Genomic DNA, 21,820 nt, shown 5'->3' on the forward strand with positions numbered 1-21,820 from the left:
CCCACCAATAGAGTCATATGAATGGATGCTAAATGCAAATTCTGGAAGCACTGGGCAATGCTCACAGCAGGGCTTTGACAGGATAAAGATTTTATGGAGTGTCACATCAGGACTTGAGGAGGCTGAATGTCAAGAGTAAAAGCAACAGCAGGAAAAAATGAAAGCAAGAAGGACTCTGAAGTGATGAGGGTTTTTTTGTTGTTTTTTTTTTGGGGGGGGGGGTGGAAACCACAATTAAAAAATTAACTTTCTACTGTAAGTAGCTAAAAACCCAAGAAGAAGGAAGCTCATCAAAAGGAGATTAAAAATAAAAATCAAAATCTGACAGAGAGCAAAACCCTGCCTTTCACTGAAAAGCCCAAGACAGGCTTACAAAATACTTCTGGCAGGCCTAAACTTTCCCAACGTGTTTCAGCAAGGGATTTGGTTCTCTGAGTGCAAAGCTTGGGCTGATTATTTTGTGGCAGGGGTTGGATGAAGAACTCAGGCTGGCAGGAGGAGGAATTCTCATGAACAGGAGAGTCTTACAAAACCAAAATATGCCCTACATGGAACTGCAGAGACCTCAGAACCCCTTCCAGTGCCTAAAGAGGCTCCAAGAGAGTTGGAGAGGGATCTTTTCCAAGGGCATGGATGGACAGGACAGGAGGGAATGGCTTCACACTGCCAGAGAACAGACTTTGATTGAATACTAGGAAGAAATTCTTTACTGTGAGGGTGGTGAGGCGCTGAAACTTCTCTGGAAGTGTTCAAGGCCAGGCTGGATGGGGCTTTGAGCAACCTGGTCTGGAGGAAGGTGTCCCTGCTCACGGTGGGAGGTTGGAACAAAATGGTCTCAAAGGTCCCTTCAATTTCAGTTTCACAGTGGATGAGAGAAGAAAAGGGGTGCAGTGCCCTGGAAGGTGAAAATCTGCTTTCCTAGCTACTGCAGCTTTTCTCCACTTGGTGCCTGTGTGCACCAAGATCTTACCAGGAAAAAGGCATTATAAGGACTCACAGTGGGATTTTCTGTTCCCATGGAAGTAAGCTCATTAACTTCCCTGGTGTTTAGACAAAAACAGCCCTCATGACCACTCATTATAAACAACACAAAAGAAAGAATGGGCACCTTTTTGACTTAGAAAAACCTTTCAAAGGGAAAGCATTCAGTGCTTATTCACAGAAATGGAGTGTAATCTTAAAGCCCTTTGTTTTGTATTGAAACAACTGAAACTAACAGTATACAATTTGTATGATATTTCATGGTGCAAATGAAATGAAACTAAATTTGTTTTAGCAAAGAAAGTGATCATAGAATCAGAATGGCATGGGTTGGAGGGGGCCTTTAAGATCACCTCACTCCAGCCCTCTGTCATGGGCAAGGATGTCACTCACTGGATCAGGCTGCTCAGAGCCCCATCCCACCCGGCTCTGAGCCCTTCCAGGGATGGAGCAGCCCCAACTTCTCTGAGCAACCTGTTCCAGTGCTTTACCATCCTCTGAGTAGAGAATTTCTTCTGAACATCTCATCTAAACCTGCTCTCTGTCAGTTTAAAACCACTTTTCCTTGTCCTGTCACTGTACCAAAAAAGTCCCCATCCCTTCTTTTTATCAGCCCCTTTAAGGTACTGGAAGGTGCTCTAAGATTTTCCCAGAACCTTTTCTTCTCCAGGCTGAACAACCCCATATCTGTCTGTCTGACACAGATATGAACAGAAAAACACACACACACACACAGATTCATGCACATAATACCTGATCCTGTTAGTACTTTTTCCTTCAGCTCCGAGAAAATGGAAGGGAATGCTGGCTGTGTGTTAACCTCTTGCCCTTTCATTCCTCTTCATAACTGGAGCAATCTTTACTTTTATCCTTGACTGTAATAATTTCTGTGAGTTTTTTTCCATATACCAAGTTTAGGATTTTTGTTAGTGTTGCTGATTAGCCCAGATTCCAGGTGTATGTGTGTGTGTGCATACACTTCTGTGTGTGCTCCAGCAAAAAAAAAAAAAAAAAAGAACATTGAGTTCACCTAAAAAAAGCCCACCCACAACAGAAAATTGTACTGAAACTGCCACACCAAAATGCCAGCAGGTTCTAAAATTTAGTATATCCACAATTTTAGAGAAGAAATCCTAAGGCCATGGCCTCTCCTCACCCACATTTTCAACAGTTGTATATGAGACTCGAATTTCACTTTATCCCTGTGAGAATGAAGGACAGGAATGGCTCTGCCTGTGAGTACTCCTGAATTCTGTCACATTGGTTCCTTTAATCCCTCAGGAATGAAGGAGAACAGTTTAGGGCTCTGCACAATGTTCTTTCTAGCTTCAGGTTTATAGGGTTAAATGAGAATTCAGACCTAGATCTTGCCTTAAACCCTGAGTAAGAATTTGAACTGGATTCTGCCATAAACCAGGAGGATATAAGACATGCAGGAGAGGTCACCATTTAATCTGTTTTGTAGTTGCTTCACTGTCCCAAAATTGTAAATGACTGCTGAGACAGACATTTAACAGGTCCAGTCCCACTGCTTGATAGCAAAGACAGGAAGGAGAGGCAGTGTACTCAAATTCTGCTCTTTTCATCAATAAATATTTAAGTATTCATTGAAAGTGGAAAAGATGTAAGGAAAAGAAATTGATTTCTCCCTCTCTTTCCCATGTCTGAGCTGATGTGAGTTCCCTTTACCAAATTGAGCATCGTTCTGTCTCTGAGATAATTTGATTAGATTTAAGGCAGAGTTGCTCTTTAGTTTCTCTTCAGATCAAAAATCAAGAATGCGTTAGAGGTGGAGAACCTTCTCTGGTGATCTCTTGGAAAACCTGAGCCATGAAAAATCTGCCTCTCTCTGGCAGATATCAAACCCAGATGTGCCATGGATGAGGTACCCTCTGTCTCAGCCAGATACTGAGCAAAAGGCACAAGGAAACTCAGTTTTCCATATAACAGCTCATTACAAACAACAAAACAATAAATATTTAACTCAAATCCAGCCTGGAAAATTGGCTTTCCAATTATCTCTGGAAAATTGGTGAGTTTAACTGCATGTGAAGCTACTGTGATATTCTTTGTTTATATTAAACAATAAACTATACCAGCCCTTTTTGACCCAGGAAAGACACAGATGTAAATTAATATATGCCCGACTCAAGATCAGCATTTGCTACTGCCCAGAAAAACTGTTGATTAAAAACCACCACTAAGAAGTTCACAGTAAATATAGTGGAAAATTATCTAAGACCAAAGAAGAAAATCAGAAACTATTGCTAGCAGTAGATGGCAGAGAAACATTAAAAAAAAAAAAGAGGCAAAACTGGCTATTAAAATATATTTTGTACTGATAAAATTAGTCTTAATGAACTATAAAATAAATAAGCCTTAATGAACTATAGCAGCCACTTGCAATTATTTCTGTACTAATAAGCTTGGAAAATACATTTGCCATATACTGGTCATTAACAAGATATTCTTTGAAATATGTAATTCAGTAAAGGAGAAGTTGTTACAAATTAAAGGGATTCCAGGAAATTTTTGTGCCTATTACTCCACAGAAATATTTGAGTGTCAGAAGAGATTTCCTAGGCCAGTGAATACCCAAATTTGTTCAACAAGCTGAAATGGAGGTTTTATAGCTCCTCTCTTGCATTACATTTCTTCTCTATTGTCTTTTCAATACTGTGTTCTGGAAAAAATGTAAATAAACATTGGTCATTGGGATCTGCCTTGTAAGAACATTTAATAGGAGTCCTTAATTGCATGTTGTAAACATAATACAAATGGCAATTGTAAAACTGAGAACAATTTTGTTCCAAACAATCAACAAGAATGCCTCTTCATAGAGTAAACTCTTACTGGGCACAGTATTATACATAAAAAACCCCAAAAAAACCAACAAAAAACAAAAAACAAAACAACAACAACAACAACAAAAAGCAATGACAAAAAAAAAAAAAACACCAATCCTTGCAGGAATTGAAGTAGAGGAAATTCCATTTTTGGCTAAAGAAAGAAACTCTTGTTCATTGGAAAGGATTTTATGAAAAAGCAGATGCCTTGAAAATATTCTACAGACGATACAGATTTTTTTATTTTTTTCTTTTTCTTTTTTTCTTTTTCAATGCAAAGGGATCAAATGATTGCTGTTTAATGAGTTAGTGCTGGTCAGCTGAGAGGCAGCAATGGCTGGGATGTTATTCTTGGCAAGTTTTGATGGCGTGACATCAGGACTAATGCATTTCACCCTGCACTCTCAGCAGGCTGTGCATGGACAGCCAGGCAGTTCAGCTAACGAGAGGTAATTCAATCAACATCACTAATTGCTAATTGAAGTCATCTCCCTCCACTCCACCTTGCTCTGTTTCAGTGACAAGGAGATTTGCCCACCTTCTGGGCTGGGAGGATGAGATCCATGTGAGGTGCAGAGCTGTAAATGTGGTGGCTCTTTGGACAAGACCTACAAATGCAGTGAGTTCTTGTGACCTATTTAAGAGAAGAATTAAATGGTTTACGGACCATGCAGCAACAATGTAATGTGAAAAAAAAATCCCCTTTCCGTGTCAAAATATGGCTGCTGAGGAATTAAGAATCTGTCAAAGCTCAAGCAACGTCCATACCAAACTGAAAAGTAAAAAAGCCTTTCTCCAGCAGTTTTTTAGGAAACAAAGACTGAAGTCAAAAGTCTCCTTTTCCAGATACACCTGAAAACCTGAAGAACATTCTGTAAATGAGTGATCCTTGTGAAGCAGATTCCAACTCCTTGTAAAGCCTGATTAAGCTACAAGGAATAATTCAGAAAATTCACTGAGTAGGATGGAATTATAGTTCTCTTTTTAAAGCTGGTTTGAAGAATCTCACATCAGAGAGATGATTGCAATTAGGAGGTTACGATCTACATATTGAGTAGACCAAAGATATATTATCAAAGATATATTACCAAAATGTAGACATTTCTAGTTCTACTTGAGGAGGTGGAGAGCTAATAAGGACATGGTTAACACTGCATGAGAAAGAACACAGTAAAGTGGGAGTCTAACAATTTTTATCCTATTTTTTTATTTTTATAATTTTTATAACTTTATATTTTTTTATTTCCCAAGAAGAAAAGGATGCTACCAAAACAGCATTGAAGGAGCCCTGATTTCACTCTCAGTTTTAAAGGGTAACTCCCAGATCATCGTGGTGGCTTGGAAAGAGTCACATGGCTTCAAAGGAGAATTTAACAACCTGCAGCACATCATGGGATAAGGCCACATCCCCAAAAAAGGTTCACCCCCACCAGGCCTTCAGAGGAAATGGCTGGGACAAAGGACAGCAATTCAAAGAGTACATTTAATTACTTGCAATAATTTTCCTCTGACACTAAAACACTTACCAACCTGTTGAACATCCTTGAGACAGCACTCAAATTTTGGAACTGAAGAAACAGAACAATCTTCCCATCTACCTCACTCTGAGAGCCACAACACCAGACACACTGTCCCCTCCAACACCCTTCTTCACAAAGAGATAATCACAGATTTATTGCCTTTCTAAGAGTCTGCCCTGCTGGGACATGAGATTTCCCAGCTAAACTGACAAAATATTTATTCTTTAACAGACTTTTACCAAAGAAAACCTCCTGGGCTGATTTTCAGGTTTTCTTCCAGACAACACTGATCCAAAATTACCTTGCTTTGACACCACCAACAAGGATAAACAGTCCAGTAACACTTTCAAGGAGCTTGGATAACAATAGGAACAGAGCCCTGTCATGTAGGGAATGGCTCTGATGAACTCTGTGCTGCCCTATTCCCAAGAAAATCTCTGAGACCCTGTGGTGGGTTGACCAGGTGATCACCAAGCTGCTCTGTCTCTCCCCTCCTCAGCAGGATTGCAGTGGTGTGGGTGGAAAAAAAAGGGATGAAGCAAATAAGCACATTTAGACAAGGTAAAGGAAGTTTAACAAGGCAGAAGTAAAGGCTGCACATGGAAGCAAAGGAAAGCAGGAGATTTATTCTCTACTTTCCATCTACAGGCAATGTCCAGCCAGTTGAGATAAGTAGAATGATGATAAAACACTCAGAATTTGTGGGTTTTATTGGATCAATGCAGGCTAGAACAGAACTGGCCACCCCTGATCTGCAAACACCAAGCTCTGCACCCAGTGGCAGCAACATCACCCATGTCCCCACCCCACCCAGGACAAGAGGAATTGCTCTCCACAGAGGAATTCACTGCTTTAGCTTTATCAGAAAGAACCACACGCCTTCCCATGCTGACTTCACTGCAAGTCCACTCACTCCAGAGTCCATGGGCACCAGGATGAATGAGGGACTCCCTTGTGCTGATCTTTGCTCTCTCACAACAGCACAAGCTCACTGCATTTTTGGGGCTCAATGAGACAGATAATTCCTGCATTGCCATCTGAAAATATCAGCTGATAGTGCTGCAGTGATGTGAGAGCAGTTCCTGACTCTGTGTGGCTCCCATGAAGAGTTTAATCCTCCCTTCTCCTGGGGCTACAGATTTCTGCCTCAGAGAGCCCTCCTGAGCCATTAATCAGTGCAACTGCTCCCTGAGCTGAGCACCAACTGCTCCCTCAGACATCACTGCTCCTGAGGAACTGACACCACCCACAGAGAAGAGGCCACTTGGCACTGACTCATTCAAATATTTTAGACTTACACTCATAACAGCCTTTTCCAAGTCAAAACTGAAATTTTAGTCATCTAAAGCCACACTTGGTCTGGTGTTGTCCATAATTCTTGCTGAAATATCAGTTTTTCACATGTTATTTCCTTAAAGATCTGTGAATGGGACAGAAAGTGAGAGAACAACCATTGGTCTGAATCAGTGTATCCATTTTTGGGGTGTTTCACAGTTCAAACTGAATGTGCTGAAAATCACCCTCTTCTGCCAGGTCCTTAGAGTTGTGTCAGGATGGTTTAAATTTAAAGGAGTTACAAAGCATAAATAATTAATGTCTTCAGATTGCTTTGGGAAGCTCAGATCACAGACTGGGCATCCATTAGAAGGGACAGCATTGTGCATTCAGTGGGAGTATCCCATTTTCCTACTGATGGCAATGAAACCTGAGATGGGATGGAGAAAGCTGCTGGCTGATCCAAAGTCCTCCTGACTTTGGAATCAAATCAATGAACTCAAGTTAATTGAGCTGCAGGAACTGTCTGCACATTGACTCTCAAGAAAAAGTAATGTGATACATCCCCCCTTCACTCTCTCACAGAGTTAATGATCTGGCATTATGTGATACTTATAAAGGTCAAAGACCATAAGATGGGCAACAACCATAATCTGAAATACATTAAAACACAGTAACCCGATTGTGTGATGTCTCATCAAAATATTAATCTGTTTGAAAGTTTGTCTCAATAGTAAAAACTCAGAGAAATTCTTAGAAATGAATCTGCCTATTTCCTGGCACTTCTGCCTTTCTTGCATTGTTATTTTGAGGGATTTTTTTCACAAAGCAGACTCTTGTCTCTTAAAATTTCTTTTTCTACTAATAGTAATATCTTTCTTCTGCACATTTGTGGCAGCACATTTTTATTGTGCTGTCAGGGAAATAATTTAGCGAAGTGGAGACATGGCCAGTGGAATCAGGAAAGTCTTAAAGAATACAAATGTTAGCCTAATTTAAGAAATTGGGCCAAATCATAAACCAAGGCCCAGTACATATTATCCAGTGAAAATCCAGGTCTCATTTCTCATATCTTAAATTTGAAGCAAAAAGTTACTGCAGAATCAGGATGTAACTCAGCCTTCTTGTCAGAGCAACAATTGAGCAGGGATGCCAGGATCTGAGCAATTAATTATAGCCTAAAAGACAAGAACTGAAATGACAAGAATTGACACCTGACTCTAAATGTAGAAACTTTTTCAAAATAATAGGATACAGGGGGAAAAAAATATTACAGAGCTATTGATTCCTGATTGTGCTGCACAGCAAACATGGCAGCAGTGCCACAGCCAGGGCAGAGGGGTGAATTATTTTAGGATTTCAATGACAGCTGCCAAAAATGCTATGACCCTTACAGAGCTTGAAAGATTGAAACAAGGTTGAAAACTCAGCCACTCACACATTAAGCCACATAAGATGTGTGGTGAAAATAGAGACACCAAGAAAAGCCCTGTGATAACAATTTAAAAAGCAAAAGCAATACCATGAAACAAAACTCTCACTGCTTTGCCTTTATTTACAAAGTTCCTTAGGTTAAATTATTTCTCTGTCCAACACTGAGTAGGAACTGCTGTGCTTTAGCAGCCTGACATAGCCAGGCAGAGATGAAATGGGCAAATGTCAGCATTTCTGCTGTGTGTGTCAGGAGAGGGTGCCCAGATCTGTCTGCTGCTTGGAAGGAACAACAGAGCTGCACATGCCAAGTGCCACAAAGCCACTTGTCAATCTCTCCCTCTCTGTCACCCCGACCCTCATGACCCTCACATGCAGGGTTGTGATGCTGTGACTGCATTTGTTGGTCCCCAGCACACAGGGACAGTGTCGTGCACGAGGCACTAAAATAATCCAGGCAAATCAAAAAGCACAAGGTCTGAAAGAAAAACAAACACCAAGGACGGACTGTGTAAAATCAGCAGTCTGAACCTCATCCTCATTGATCAGGTTACATAAAACACTTAACCACATTAGAAACCCATAAATGAATTATGCAAAGAAAGCTGTAACTGTGAGGGAAGGGGAAAAATAATCCAAACTAAAACAATATTTTCTATTTTTCTATAATAATTCCATTTAAATTCAAAACAAGACAGTTGCGTATTTGGGAAACACATACTTGGAGCCTGATTATTACATTTTACATGGACTACAGCCCAATTAAGGAGACACTGTCCAAGAAGTTAAGTGAGATATTAGAAAGAAAATCTTTACAGTGAGAATGGTGAGGCTCTGGAATGGAATTCCCAGAGAAGCTGTGGCTGCCCCATCCATGGAAATGTTCAAGGCCAGGTTGGACAGGGCTTGGAGCAACCTGGGATAGGGGAAGGTGCCCCTTCCCATGGCAGGGGTTTGGAACTGGATAATATTTAAGGTGTCATCTAAACTCAGACCATTCTATGATTCTGAGGATTTTATGTCTGTAAATTCAGGATTACATGGAGACTGTAATCAGAGTGCAACTCCTCGCTTAGGAGAGTTAATATTTTACAAGTTTAGGATGGTTCAAAGTCCAAATGTTCAAATTATCAAAAAAGGAATGAATCAATGTCCATTAAAGATTTAATAACTTGTCTCCTGTATCAGGAGGGCTTTGAGCTTCAAGCTGCTGAATGCTGGGAGAATCTGTTGAGCCACAGCCCACAGGATTTAAGGAATCTACATGGTAAAGTGTGTGTGCTCAGGCCAGTGCCCTTTGTCTGACAGAAATGTGTCTTGGTAAGGGTGAAGACACCTGCTGCTTCCAAGAACAGGGCTCAGTCAAGTCATCATTGCTTCTCTCTTTCTTTGGCCAATGGGATTGAGATGATGAAGTTGTTGTCGAAAAACGTTTTTTTTTCAGCTGTCACATACATGCTGCATCTTTCTCAAAGTTTGTCACCCCCATTTTCCTATAAAGAAGCCTTAAAACTTAGGATTCCAACAGTCTTGATTGTCACTTTGGATAAGTGTGCACTCATGCAAATGAGTCAAAAGAAGGGCACAGAAGGTCTGCCTAGCTGAAATATTGACACTACCCAAAAAAGCTTCCTTCAGACTGCTCCTGCAATCCTGTCCCTTTGAATGGTCACTGATGCTGATGGAACAGCAAAAAAAAAGAGCAGCTGCAGTGTTGCTCCAGGATGCACACAATGTGACCCAAAAGTTCCTGGGCTATTTTCCTAAGGTGTCAGCAAACAAATGTTCAGACACGAGTCCTCAGGAGTTTCTCTGCATTCGCTGTAGACACTTTCCTCTCTCTCTGCCAGACAAAACTGCCCCAAGGGAGCAGTGACACACTTATGGCAGGGCCCTGACAGGCAAAGCCAGGGCTGGGAGCTCTCCTGAGCAGCTGCTCTCCCTCTGAGCCAGCAGCCAGTGATGGCACAACTGCCTGAGAAACTCACAGGGAGAACTGCTGTTCACTTTGCGAGATCCATCAAGTGATCTCCCCTCTGGAAGGAATAGGCTTGTCTCTCCAAGCCATGTCTGATTCGTGGTGTGGAGAAAAAATTCTTCTTTCGAGAAGAAAAAGTTGATTTGATACTGTTGATTCAGCATCATTATATATATTATATATTTGATACTGTTGTTCAGTATCATTATTGCAAAAGCAGAAATATCATGCAATTAGAAAAAAAGAGAATACTTTATCTCCTAATGATCAAAACAATAACTACTAATCATAGATATTAATGGCAGCATTTCCTTAATTCACTGAATAGTGACCTTCATATTTTCTTATCAGCAGCCATGAAAGTTAAAGAAGCCTAACTTTAATATCCTGCAAATGGGATTTAAACCACTGGAATGGAGTGGCTGGGGCTTTTTCTTCTGGCTCCTTACTCATCCAGCATGGAACAAACATTTTGAGGAGATGTAAAGTGGAAGTTCTTGCCATTCTTTACCAAACTTTGGATTTTATTTACTGATATGTTCTGTGACAACCAGAGTATTTAGTAATTAGCTCCTTCACTTGCTTTCCTCCCTTGATTTTGTCTGAAGTCATGCAGAGCTTTTAGACATTAAACCCCAGCTGTTCCTTATCTCTCTAAAGTGTGTAAGAGAGCTTTATAGGAACCTGTTTCTTGAGGTAATCTTTATATACACTGATATTTTAAAAATAATGGATTTTTTAAAAACCTGTTTGCATTAAAATTCAGAATAGAATTTAATCTATCACTATGGACACAGAAACCCTGAAAACATCCTGGTTTAGAAGTCCTCAAAGCATAAATATGAAATCTGCTGCAACCAATATGGCTAAGCCAGACTTAGAACCATTTATAAAGATCAGAAATCATCATTGCTCCAGTATAATTCAATGCAGGTCCTGCCTCCAGTTCTACTGCTGCAGAGTAACTCTTGTTTTAGAAGCTCAATAATTAGTTTCACAACTGATGATGAAAAGTAGAGCATGATATTTTTCCTGGGGCTTTCATTAGTATCTCTAGGTTCACTTCCCTCAAGACATGGATCTCATAACAGGAGATTAATTTTAGTTTTCCAATGGAGTTTTATTGTAAGATTATTTTGTTCTCTGACTTTCTCCACTAAAGGGATTTTGATCAAAATGTGCCTAGACGTAGTCAACTGATGATAAGATTTGTAATTTCCAGTAGATAGGAATATTTAACTATACCAAAAGAAATTGTGTTATATTACAGATTATCCTGATGGAACAAATTTCCAAACTAATGCAGACTAAAAGCAGAACGATGCAATTAAAATTATTGTAGTTGCTCTAGATTTAAATTACCAGGACAGATCCTTGTTTGCACCCATAAGCAGTGTTTCTTCTATAAAAATGGGATAAAACAATACATAGAAATGATAGATAGATAGATAGATAGATAGATAGATAGATAGATAGATAGATAGATAGAAATGCTGTAAGAACATCAATATTCAGTCAATTAAAGATCCATTTCACCAATATCATCCTTGTTTCAGGCCTGGCCAAATACCTAAGTAAAGATTCAAGTGCAGCAAAATATTTCTACCTATTTCTCCTCACAATGATGTAGGGCTTGTGATCATCCTCATCCAAACCAGTGAGATGGTTCTTGACATCCTTCAACCATTTTTTTCTTTTTTTTTTTTTATTTGTACAATTCTTTCTTGTACCCAAATTGTGATGACCACAACGTCATGGCAGAAGAAGTGACAAAACTCAAGAAGAGTGAAGAATCATCTTTCTATGATGGTTTTGAACCAACTCCTTTTAGTTCTTAGTGAAAAGAAGACATTTTAGAAACCTCATCCTCACATGGAAGGAGAGCATTTTCAACTGAACCCTTGCTAAACAAAAGAATTAACAAAATCTCTCCATCCTTTGGGGGGTAGAAAACACATAAATCTGATATCCTGTCCTTGGACAATGGCCTGGCAACCTTCTAAAGAAGGAGAAACCCAGACATGCTTTGCATCATAAAGAGACTATCACAAATAATTGATGAGTCATTCTCAATGAGGGCAACAAGGGAAAAGAAAGGAAAATAATTTTTTTTATGTCTTATACTGTACATTTAAAGTACGTTTTGTATTACAAAGTAAACATGCTATAGGTGAAACTTCACTAACAGGATGAAGTTGCTTTGATTTCTCACCTATATTCCTAAGGATACAGCCCAATCCTCCTACTGGAGACCAACATTCCTTCTAGGTGTAGATCCAGAGCAAAGATCACCAAAAATTCATTTTTATTTTTCACTCCTACTGAAATCTCCAGTTGTTTGTCTTCCTGCTCCTCAGGAGGGTCTCTGGAACATCTCAGAAGATAAAAGCACTTGGGAACACTTCTGGGCTTGGATTGCCCCTGACCCTGCTCCAGTCTGGAGTCTTTAAAACTGCTTCTGCATCTCTAACTCCTAATCCTAATAATTAGGATCCATTAGTTAGCATTGCTATGAGATTCCTGTAAAATCAAACACAGCACAAACAGCAGAGGAAAGGGTCATATGTTGTTTTGTTGGAATAACACCTTGGCTTAATTTTAAGGACCCATTAAGAATATCTCTAACACCCTTTAAAAGAAAATATTTTAGTATGCCAGACTTGACTCTGCAGGTGAAGATATTTTTTTTCTTACCATAATCAGCTTCCTAAACTGTCTTTCAGGCACCTTACAGAGTATGACAAAAGACTTGGCCAAAGGGTTTTACCTGTGCAAAGCTCAGCCAGGTCAGTGCTTGACGGAGACCGCGATGATGATGACAACGAGCAGCAGAACAGCCAAGGCAATGGAGAGAAGGCAGCACTTCATCTTCCTGGCTCGTAGCTGAGGGGAGAAAGACAAGGAAATTAATTAATGGAGATTAAATCCCTAACAAATGTTATTTTTTTCCATTGAAAGAATGGTTTGGAACAAGCTGAAGCAACATAGAGAATTTCTTTGTTTTTTTTGGACTGACTTATCCTTCTGGATAATCCAGATTTCTCCTCCTGGATACAATCCCCTTTTCTACAGTACTTTCTTCCTGCTTAAATCACTGTGTCACACTAAATTTCCAGGCTCTGCTTGGAGGTCTGAACTTGAGTAAGGCCACTCAGTTTGGTTTTGTTCTGGGGGTGTTGGAGCTGCATCTAGCTGCCAGGTATAGGAATGTGCCCCCTGTTGACGGAGTGACAAAAATTTCCTTTGTCCCCTTAAAAAGGAAATAAGCCCAGAAGTTTCTCTCCTCAATTAGGTGAAAAGACATCTCATAGGACCTGGGGGACTTAACCTCAAACTTAAAGATAACTAATTGGACAGAAGCCAAAAAGTCCCGCCTGAGCAATTTACTAGAAAAAGAAGAGAACAAAGAAACGAATCGCTTTTGTGAGGTGTTTTACCAGGGGCAGAAGGGCCTCTTGCACCTGGCTAAGTTTTTCTCTGCAAAGAGTTTCGTTATTTTGCCTTTTATTAAAACCTTTTTGTTGCCAGCACTACCACAGAAGCCATCTGGCTGATTTTATGCCTTCTAAGGTAGCTGAGCTACCTTGGGTGTGAAATAGATCTCCAAGAGCTCATGAGACCTGGCTCAAGGAGACTCATGTTTCAGCCAGGAGAAAACTGTCCCCTGTAAGAGAAAAAGTTCCCTCTCTGCTCTGCTGTGTGACAAAATTGAGACCAGCACTGACATGGGCAGCTCACAGGGCAGGCAAATGTGCTTCCAGTGTTAACCACCCTGACCTCATTCACTTTCAGATATGGTAAAAGAGATTCTATGGAATTTTAATTTTGATGTCGGTTTCAACTTCAACCCATCAGTCTTCCTAGTGACCTCTGTGGATGTGATGTTGTTTCTTCCTACTTAAAATCTTTGTAGATAATCCAATTCCCATGTCTCTTTTTTTAGATGGATTGGAAGAAGGGTGTTTCCATGATCCCACAGTGTAAGGAGTCCTGTTATCCAATACACACACAAAAAAATAACCTCAGTAAAATCCTAAACTTGGACATTTTCCTTGAGACCAGATCAACCAGTCCTCCAGCCACTAGAGTTGATAACATCATCTTCATGTGACAAACGAGTAGCTTTACTCCAGAGTCCTCTACCTTCCTTACAACTGAAGCAACACTCTCACAGGAGAGATGATGTTAATGTTACTGCTGTTATCCACGCTTCCTTCCTTTCCTTTCCCTAACTGCTGCAATCAGGTCTCCCAGTCTGCCTTGGATCCTTCTCTAACTGCTTTACATCACTCTGCACTGCATTTCCCACGGAGCCATTGCTCCCCAGCTGCTCTGTTCTGTTCTGGGGATGTTTTGGTCTCTACACTGCAAAGAAACCTCATCTTTTTCATTGGTGCTCCAAATCCTGTCCTTCATTCCCTCTCAGTGCCCAAACAAGCTGGAGAAGCACTTCCAGCAGGGAACAGTGATGCATGACCTGTTCTCTCTTTCAGAATCAACCACCAATCAAACTGGGGTTTTATAAAAGTGTGGATTTGCAGATTACTATTTTTTTGCACCTTAAAATGCTGTACTGTCCTGCCTCCCTAACAGATAATCAGTGAATCATCGTGGCTCTCCATCAGCTTTTCAATCATTCAGATAGGTTTTCTTTGATTTGGATGAGAAAAAAAGTTTTAAATATATTATTCCATGTGCATTTGTCAAGAGGGATCTTGTCAGGCATGCTAGGAGGGAGTGTGAGAGGGGACACAATTCCACTTCCCAAAACCCCTACTTTGGAGCATAGATTTTTTTTTATGACTTTTCATCAGTTTACTGTGACTGTGGGGGAGAATATGAGTGGGCAAAGGCCCACAGAAATCATTGTGATGGAGGTGAGGCCATGGCAGAGGCTGCCCAGAGAAGCTGTGGATGCCCCATCCCTGGATGTGTCCAAGGTTGGATGGGGCTTGGAGCAACCTGAGATAGTGGAAGGTGTCCCTGCCCATGGCAGGGGATGCAATGAGATGATATTTAAGGTCCCTTCCAACCAAAAACATTCTGTGATTCTCTGATTTTAACTTTTTTTTTTTTTTTCACACACAAAAGGAGGTTTCTTCATAGCAGATCCTCACCTAACACTTCAGTTTCTTCAGAAGAAATTGCAATGCATCCTGAAAGCTCAGCCCATGAGCTTCAGACTTGCTACTGCTTCCCCTTTAATTTTAACCTTCATTAATTCCAAGTCAAAGCAGGAAACCTCTGCTTCAAACTGCAGACTTTCAAAGGCACTTGGGTGTCCTTGTCCACTTCTAAAGTCAGAGCCTGTGTTTGGTCAGCAGAGGATGCTAATGGGTCATTTAGCTTCAAGCAGAATTCTCAAATAGTCCATTAAGAGCCTCAAAATTATCACTTCACATGGCTTTTCCATCATTCCCTTTGCAGAGAGATTCTCTTCTTTTCCTCTTTTCCAGCATTACAAAGTCCAAGTCACTTTTATTTTGGATTTGCAGAGTCTCTTCTCCCTTTCCTTTTTCCTTGCTTTTAATCAATTGAAGCATAAACAGAGACTGATCAGAGGACAGGAGAGCTGCAGCCCAGTCTGAATCCTGGGATTTGGTTCACATTTTATGATCTTGTCCTGGCTGGCAAGTCAGGGTAATGATTCCTGCTCTTTAAAATATCTCCTAGCATATTTAGTATAACTGTCCTTCACAGCCATAAAACCCATGGCAGGATTCTCCTGTCTATTCCTAGTTTTGGTTTGTTTGTTTATTTTTTCTTATTTTACTTTTCATAAAGACAATGTTGAATTCTTTGAGTTGCTTTAGTCTCCAGCCATAAATCTGCACATGGTGGTGGAGCAGAAGCAGCTTCTGATCCCTTCCTGGACACACCACCTTTCCTGCAGATCCCGAGGAAGAGTGGCAGGATACCAGCACCCCAGGGGTTTGTCACTTAGAAAAATACTGAAATATGAGCAAAAGGAGCATTGTCCCTTCACTGGACAAGTGCACACCCTGGTTCAGAAAGAGACTCTAAAGAATCCCTTCAATGAGACTTGGCATGAAGATTGGACTTGATGACCTTGGAAGTGTTTTCCAACCTTAATATTCTATGATTTTATGATACCCTGTGGAGCTCACCAAGCCTGTCCTGTGGAGAGCACCAGCCTGAATTTCTGTGAGCTCTTGGGACCTTTTTCCTGCCTTTATCAGAGGAGAAAGATGCAAGCACAGAATGTGTTGCACAGATTCTCTTCCCCAGACAGGATCTGTAGACTGTGCTATGGGCACTCTCACTTAAATATTACATAAATACACACTAATAAACAACATAAATGATAATATTACCTCTAACTATCTCTGCTATCATCCCCTAGTTTAGGTTAACAGTCTGATTGCCAAACTGAAATTACAAATGGTGTCTTAATGCCCATCTGCCATTCTTGAAGGGCATTGAGAGACAAAAATAAACACATCTCTTTTAATGAGTTTTTCAAAGAGTTTTTTTTAAGAACCCTGAGATAACATTGCACACTGGAAGCACAGAAACCTCAGAAATCTAAGCACTGAGCAGTGAAGAAATTCCATGTTTTCCATGTGTGCATTTACCGGGAGCAATCTTTGCCTTTCTCTACAGTAGGATTTCTGCCTCATTCAGTAAGGGAATAATTATTATGCTGTGTACATCATACATGTTTAGAAATTTTACTTATCTACTCAGGTTTTCTTAGGACATCTATCTAAAGTCATGTTCCACATGAGACCACGCAAAGCTCTCACTTAATGTAAAGATCCTGATTTTTTTTCAAGGGGTTTCCATGACAGCAGAATCATATAATTAATGCTTTCCATCCCAAACATCAATGCAATGATTGGGTTGTATCCATTTTAAGTGGAGGAAGTAGAGACACATTCCTTGGGTGAAAGTACAGCTGATCTCAAGAGAGTTCCAGTTTTCCCAAAGAATAAAAAAAAAAAAAAGAATAAAAAGAAAATGTGCTTCATGATTGCATCAAAGTTCAGCTACACTGACATGGAAATGGAAAACTGTTTCCAAACTTGTAACAGGATTTCTCACCAGGACAAGTTCCTTACTGCCCGAGACAGACAGTACGAGGTTTCTGCCACAATTTTAGTAGTCCCAGAATAACAGAACCTGAACCATAGAAAAGTTGAGGAAAAATTTTAAAAATACAAAACTGAAGCAATCCACAAGAAACCAAACCAGCTGTAAAAGGAATCATATATGTTACATCATAATTCTTCAGGGAGCTTTGCATTTTTGCAGCATTTCCCACGAATACGACTAAACCACAGTGGATTTCAGTCATCTTTCCCCAGTTCTTTCTCCCCTCAGCTGCTGAAGCTCCTTCTCTCACACTCTGCATTATTCCTGTTCCCTATCTTCCTTGACTTTCCTGGAAATGTGACCTCCTCTCAATTCCTGCAACTACACCCATGATTGCTCACGGGAGCAATTTTAAGGCCATTTTGCTCTGAATCTTCCACCTGCCCTTGGAGTTAGATGTTTGCAGACAAGACATACCCAAGATCATTGGCACAGATGGATCAACAGCTGAAGGGCGTTTTTGGTACAAACCAAACTTGGATGGTCTTCACCTCAACTTCACTAAGTATCCAGAAAACCTGAGGGAATAACTGTTTTGTTGTTTGTTTTTGTTTTTTTTTTTCCCCCAGAGACTTGGAGGTTTTGCCAAACATGGAGCTCACAAAAACCTGTGGCTGCTTTCTCCGTGTTTTTCCCTGTTAAATTGCAAAACTCTGTCCACATACAGGAGCTGCTGGAATTCAACAAAACCTCCCAAAAACCATATTCCTCCCAGGGAAATGTATCCTGGAACTCCACCTTGGAAAGCACTGACTCCCTTTAACTATCTGCTAAAATGAGTATTTAAATAGAGAAATCAACGCAACAAACAATTTCAGACGGAATTTGGGAAAGGTTCAAAGCTACAAGATTATCTTCTGCTGGAAAATGTATGAGAAATAATTATAAGCCCACTATCTGATTTCATTTTAATTATCTTAGCTTATTCTAAACCTCGAATGCTATGCTGCAGCACTGCTGTGGTTTTATAGCTCTGTCCCAACCTGTTGTAAGTCCATTTCCCTTAACACCTAGAATTTGTTGATTAAATTGGAGCTAATCTATTTTCATTGTACACATTTTCCCAAGATGAAAAGAATGCAACATGGGACCAAAAAAATTCTAATCCGGTAGCAAGATGTAATGGCTTTTTACAGTTATTTTTTCTGGGCTCTCAGGGTTTTTTAGCAAAATAAGTAAAGATATATTTTAATCCTGACAGAGGCTCTTTAAACACACATGTGAAATAGGAGTGAAAAGGAGGGAAGGAATGAGCAAGGCTATTTAGGGACACAGCTGAGAAGCACTTTATATTGACAGGCAAACTGGATGTGACTGAGCCTGGAAGAAACCTTTCCCTCATCGTTTCAGAAAATTAAGCTGCAAGTCATATTTTACAGCCTAGAAGATATTTATTTCTTGGGGTGAAATGTTGAAAAATATTTTAATTATGTCACAACAGATAGTTAAGTAATTAAAACCCATTAAAGCCCATTATGGCCCCAGGCCCAGAAAAGTAAGTTTCATCTTGGAATTCCTAAGCAAACACATTTACAAGGAGGGAAAAAAATGCTTTCTTGCTAAGCACTCAAAAACTAGCTGAGGCCAAGCATAAATAATAGAAGAGGCTAAAGGAAACTGTTTTTGCTGTATTTATATTGAATGGAGAAAAACAAACAAATAAAAATGCACTTGATTCACATACAGAAAAGCAGCATTGAGCTTCTCCACCTTCGGTGGATTGATTACATTATGGAATGTAAGGCAGGGAGGAGTAAGGCAGTTATGGATCGTAAGGCAGGAGTTGAGATTTCTCAACTGCCTCCACAAAGGAGGTGAAAATCCCTAGAAACAGGAATTTTAGTTCAGGCAGGGATTTGTACTAGAGCAGCTGCTCTATTCTGGGAACATCAGAGCATATGACACCACTTCAGCGCAGAGTCACACCCTACAACTCCATGGCTGGGGAGTTTTCTAGGTCTTCTGCAGGACAAAATTGAGCAGGTTGCTCTCATTAGAAATTAATTAAATTAATCTCAACAGTATCCCATCTTTGTTCCATCAGTCCCAGGTCTCAGCCCTGGCACTGGGATAAGGATGAAGACATAACCAAAGAGCTTTGCCCTAAAGGGTTAACCCAAGACCACCTGACTCTGCCTCTCCCTCCTACAATGTTAAATAATAGAAACATTCATAGAAAATTGAGATTGTTGAGGCTGGAAGGGACCTCTAAGATCACCAAGTCCAACCTTCAACCCCTGTCCTCAAGTTTCATATCCACAGATTTTTAAACACTCCCCTGGGCAGCCTCTTCCGATGCTTCCAAAGCTTAGGAGTGAGGACAAGGAACAGGTCTGGAAACACCCTGAGCTTTTCAGTTTGGTTGTATGGGCAAGAATCTGTCTCCTAGTGAAAAAGGACCAGTTTTCCACTATCATTTCTTAGGTTATTATGGTCAGCAAGCAAAAATCTACCATGTACTCAATGCCAAAGGACTCAATAAGACAATCCATTTTACTTACAGAAATGCTTACCCATGTTTCAAACACAATTTTAAAATAAAGAACAATTAATGAAGCATTTTTGAACAGAGCCAGGAGTGCAAAAACTTCTGAAATCCCACAACTGGAGCAAAGAAACCATTGCAGACTAATCTGCTCTGGAAATTTATTTCCTGCAAACCCATTCAGCAGATAAAAACCAAAAATTATTAAATTTAGCAACCACACAATAACAGCCTCCAGCTATCAGGTCAGGTCTTTTAAGGGCCTCTGTTAGGCAATGAAAACCCACCCTGATTAATTTTCAAGTGCTGCTTCCTTTATTGTAAGATTAACAAATCTGTTTGACATAAAATGGTTCATTTTATATGCAAATCTCTGTAAAGAGTTTTGTGACATTAAAGAGGTTCATACAATTTTGTTCACCCTGACCTCAGAGGTCATTTGGAATTTCATGAAAGCATTTGTCTATACTCTTAATATGCATTTTGAAAGCTAATTTGAGGCCTGCTGGATTGAGAGCCCAGGTTCTTAATTACGTTTGGACGTGTTTATGCAGAGCTGCTATTATAAATCTCAAACTGCTGCCATTCCAGTGGACGATAGCAAAAGCTCTGCTGAAAGCTGGAGAGGGAGAGGAAAAGAAAATATTGGAGATACACAGTGGAAAGTCAGACCTTGTAGACGTGTGGTTACCTCCAAGAATTATGTAAACATACAGAGGGGAAAAATCCCCTTACACTTGTAACAGCATTGTTGTTGTTGTTATTATTGTTATTATTATTATTATTATTATTATTATTATTATTATTATTATTATTATTATTATTATTATTATTATTATTATTATTATTATTTCTTCATATTCCATTTGCATTGATAAGCTCCCTTAGCTGAGCCATACACAATCAGCTCTGATAAGAGAGTAAACACTCTGTGTTATTGCAGTGGAAGGGAGGAACATGACCTTTAACGTGTGTACAAATTAAAATGCACTGACCAAATTTGGTGACCTTTATGGTATGGCTTCCTTATAGAGCAACAATGAATTTGCTATCAAATATCACTGCTTCTGCAGGCAGGCTAGAAAAGGCCAGGAATATTATTAAGCACTTACAGTCTTTTTAAATGAGAACAAAGTAGACAAGTTACATATGAATACAACCCACAAGATATGAGAGCAACAGGGAAAGGCCAGCCCACAGCAGCAAGGAAATAGATCACTTGCCTTTGACATATTGTTTTTGGGCCTTCACTTGCATGTCATTTGGACTGATTTCTTTATGATGTGTCGATGTATTTGCTGCTTTCCACTAATTCTGTGCAGTTTTCCCATTCCCCATAAGTCTCTTCATGATCCCCTCCTCATTAATTAATTTTCTTTGCATAGATCTCTGGAAGCGTTCAAGGACAGGTTGGATGGGGCCCTCAGCAACTTGGTCTAGTGGAAAGTGTGCCCATGGCTGAAGGTATGAACTGGATGATTTTTAAGGTCCTTTCCAACCCAAACTATTCCCTGATCCCACATGTTTCTGTGATATAACCCAGGTGAAGCCAAGTGCCATCTACAGGTATGATTCCTCACCATAGCCTACTGCAAAACTGTACTTTCTCCAACTTATTTAGCCAGGGACAACCATCCAAGACTGGATTTTCCATGCCTGGAATCTACCCCAAGCTATTTCTTTTAAATGAAAATATGCCAGCCAAATAAAAGGAGAAAACTATTTTAAAAATTTCCAAGTATTCCATCCTGGAGAAGATAATGGAAATATTTTCTCTAGTCTCTCCCTGCTTTGGAGAAAAATCACAGAATCACTGAGGTTGGAGAAGACCTCCAAGACCAACAAGTCCAACCCTTGGCTGATCAACCCGTTGCCCACTAAACCATATGGAGAAGTGCCTCATCTGCTTGTTTTTTGAACACTTACAGAGATGTTGAGTCCACCCTGCCTCCAGGCAGCCTGTTCCAATGCTTGATCACTCTTTCAGTGAATAAATTTTCCCTGATATCCAACCTGAACCTCCCCTGGTGCAACTTGAAGCCATTTTCCCTTGTCCTGTGTAAGGAAGATCAGGGAGAAAGAGGATTGTCCTTTTGATGAGGGTCCTCATTTTTGTGTTTCTGGGAAATTTGGCCCAGTTTAGGAAAGATATGACTTCTCTCAAACCCTTGTTCATGTACACTCTTGA

At 40.1% G+C, this 21,820-nt stretch overlaps 1 protein-coding gene across 4 annotated transcripts in view; it reads right to left on the reverse strand.

Moving 5' to 3' along the window:
* TSNARE1 (t-SNARE domain containing 1) overlaps positions 1-21,820 on the reverse strand; it is a 460,905-nt gene that overhangs the window by 48,110 nt on the left and 390,975 nt on the right. For all 4 annotated transcript variants that reach the window (XM_066566893.1, XM_066566868.1, XM_066566875.1 and 1 more), the window contains exon 13: positions 12,799-12,914. In XM_066566893.1, coding sequence (XP_066422990.1) covers positions 12,819-12,914 — 96 coding nt within the window. In that variant the 3' untranslated portion in view covers positions 12,799-12,818. The remainder of the gene's footprint in view (positions 1-12,798; positions 12,915-21,820) is intronic.

Source organism: Molothrus aeneus, chromosome 1, assembly GCF_037042795.1.
Source record: "Molothrus aeneus isolate 106 chromosome 1, BPBGC_Maene_1.0, whole genome shotgun sequence".
In the NCBI taxonomy this organism is placed as follows: Eukaryota; Metazoa; Chordata; class Aves; order Passeriformes; family Icteridae; genus Molothrus; species Molothrus aeneus.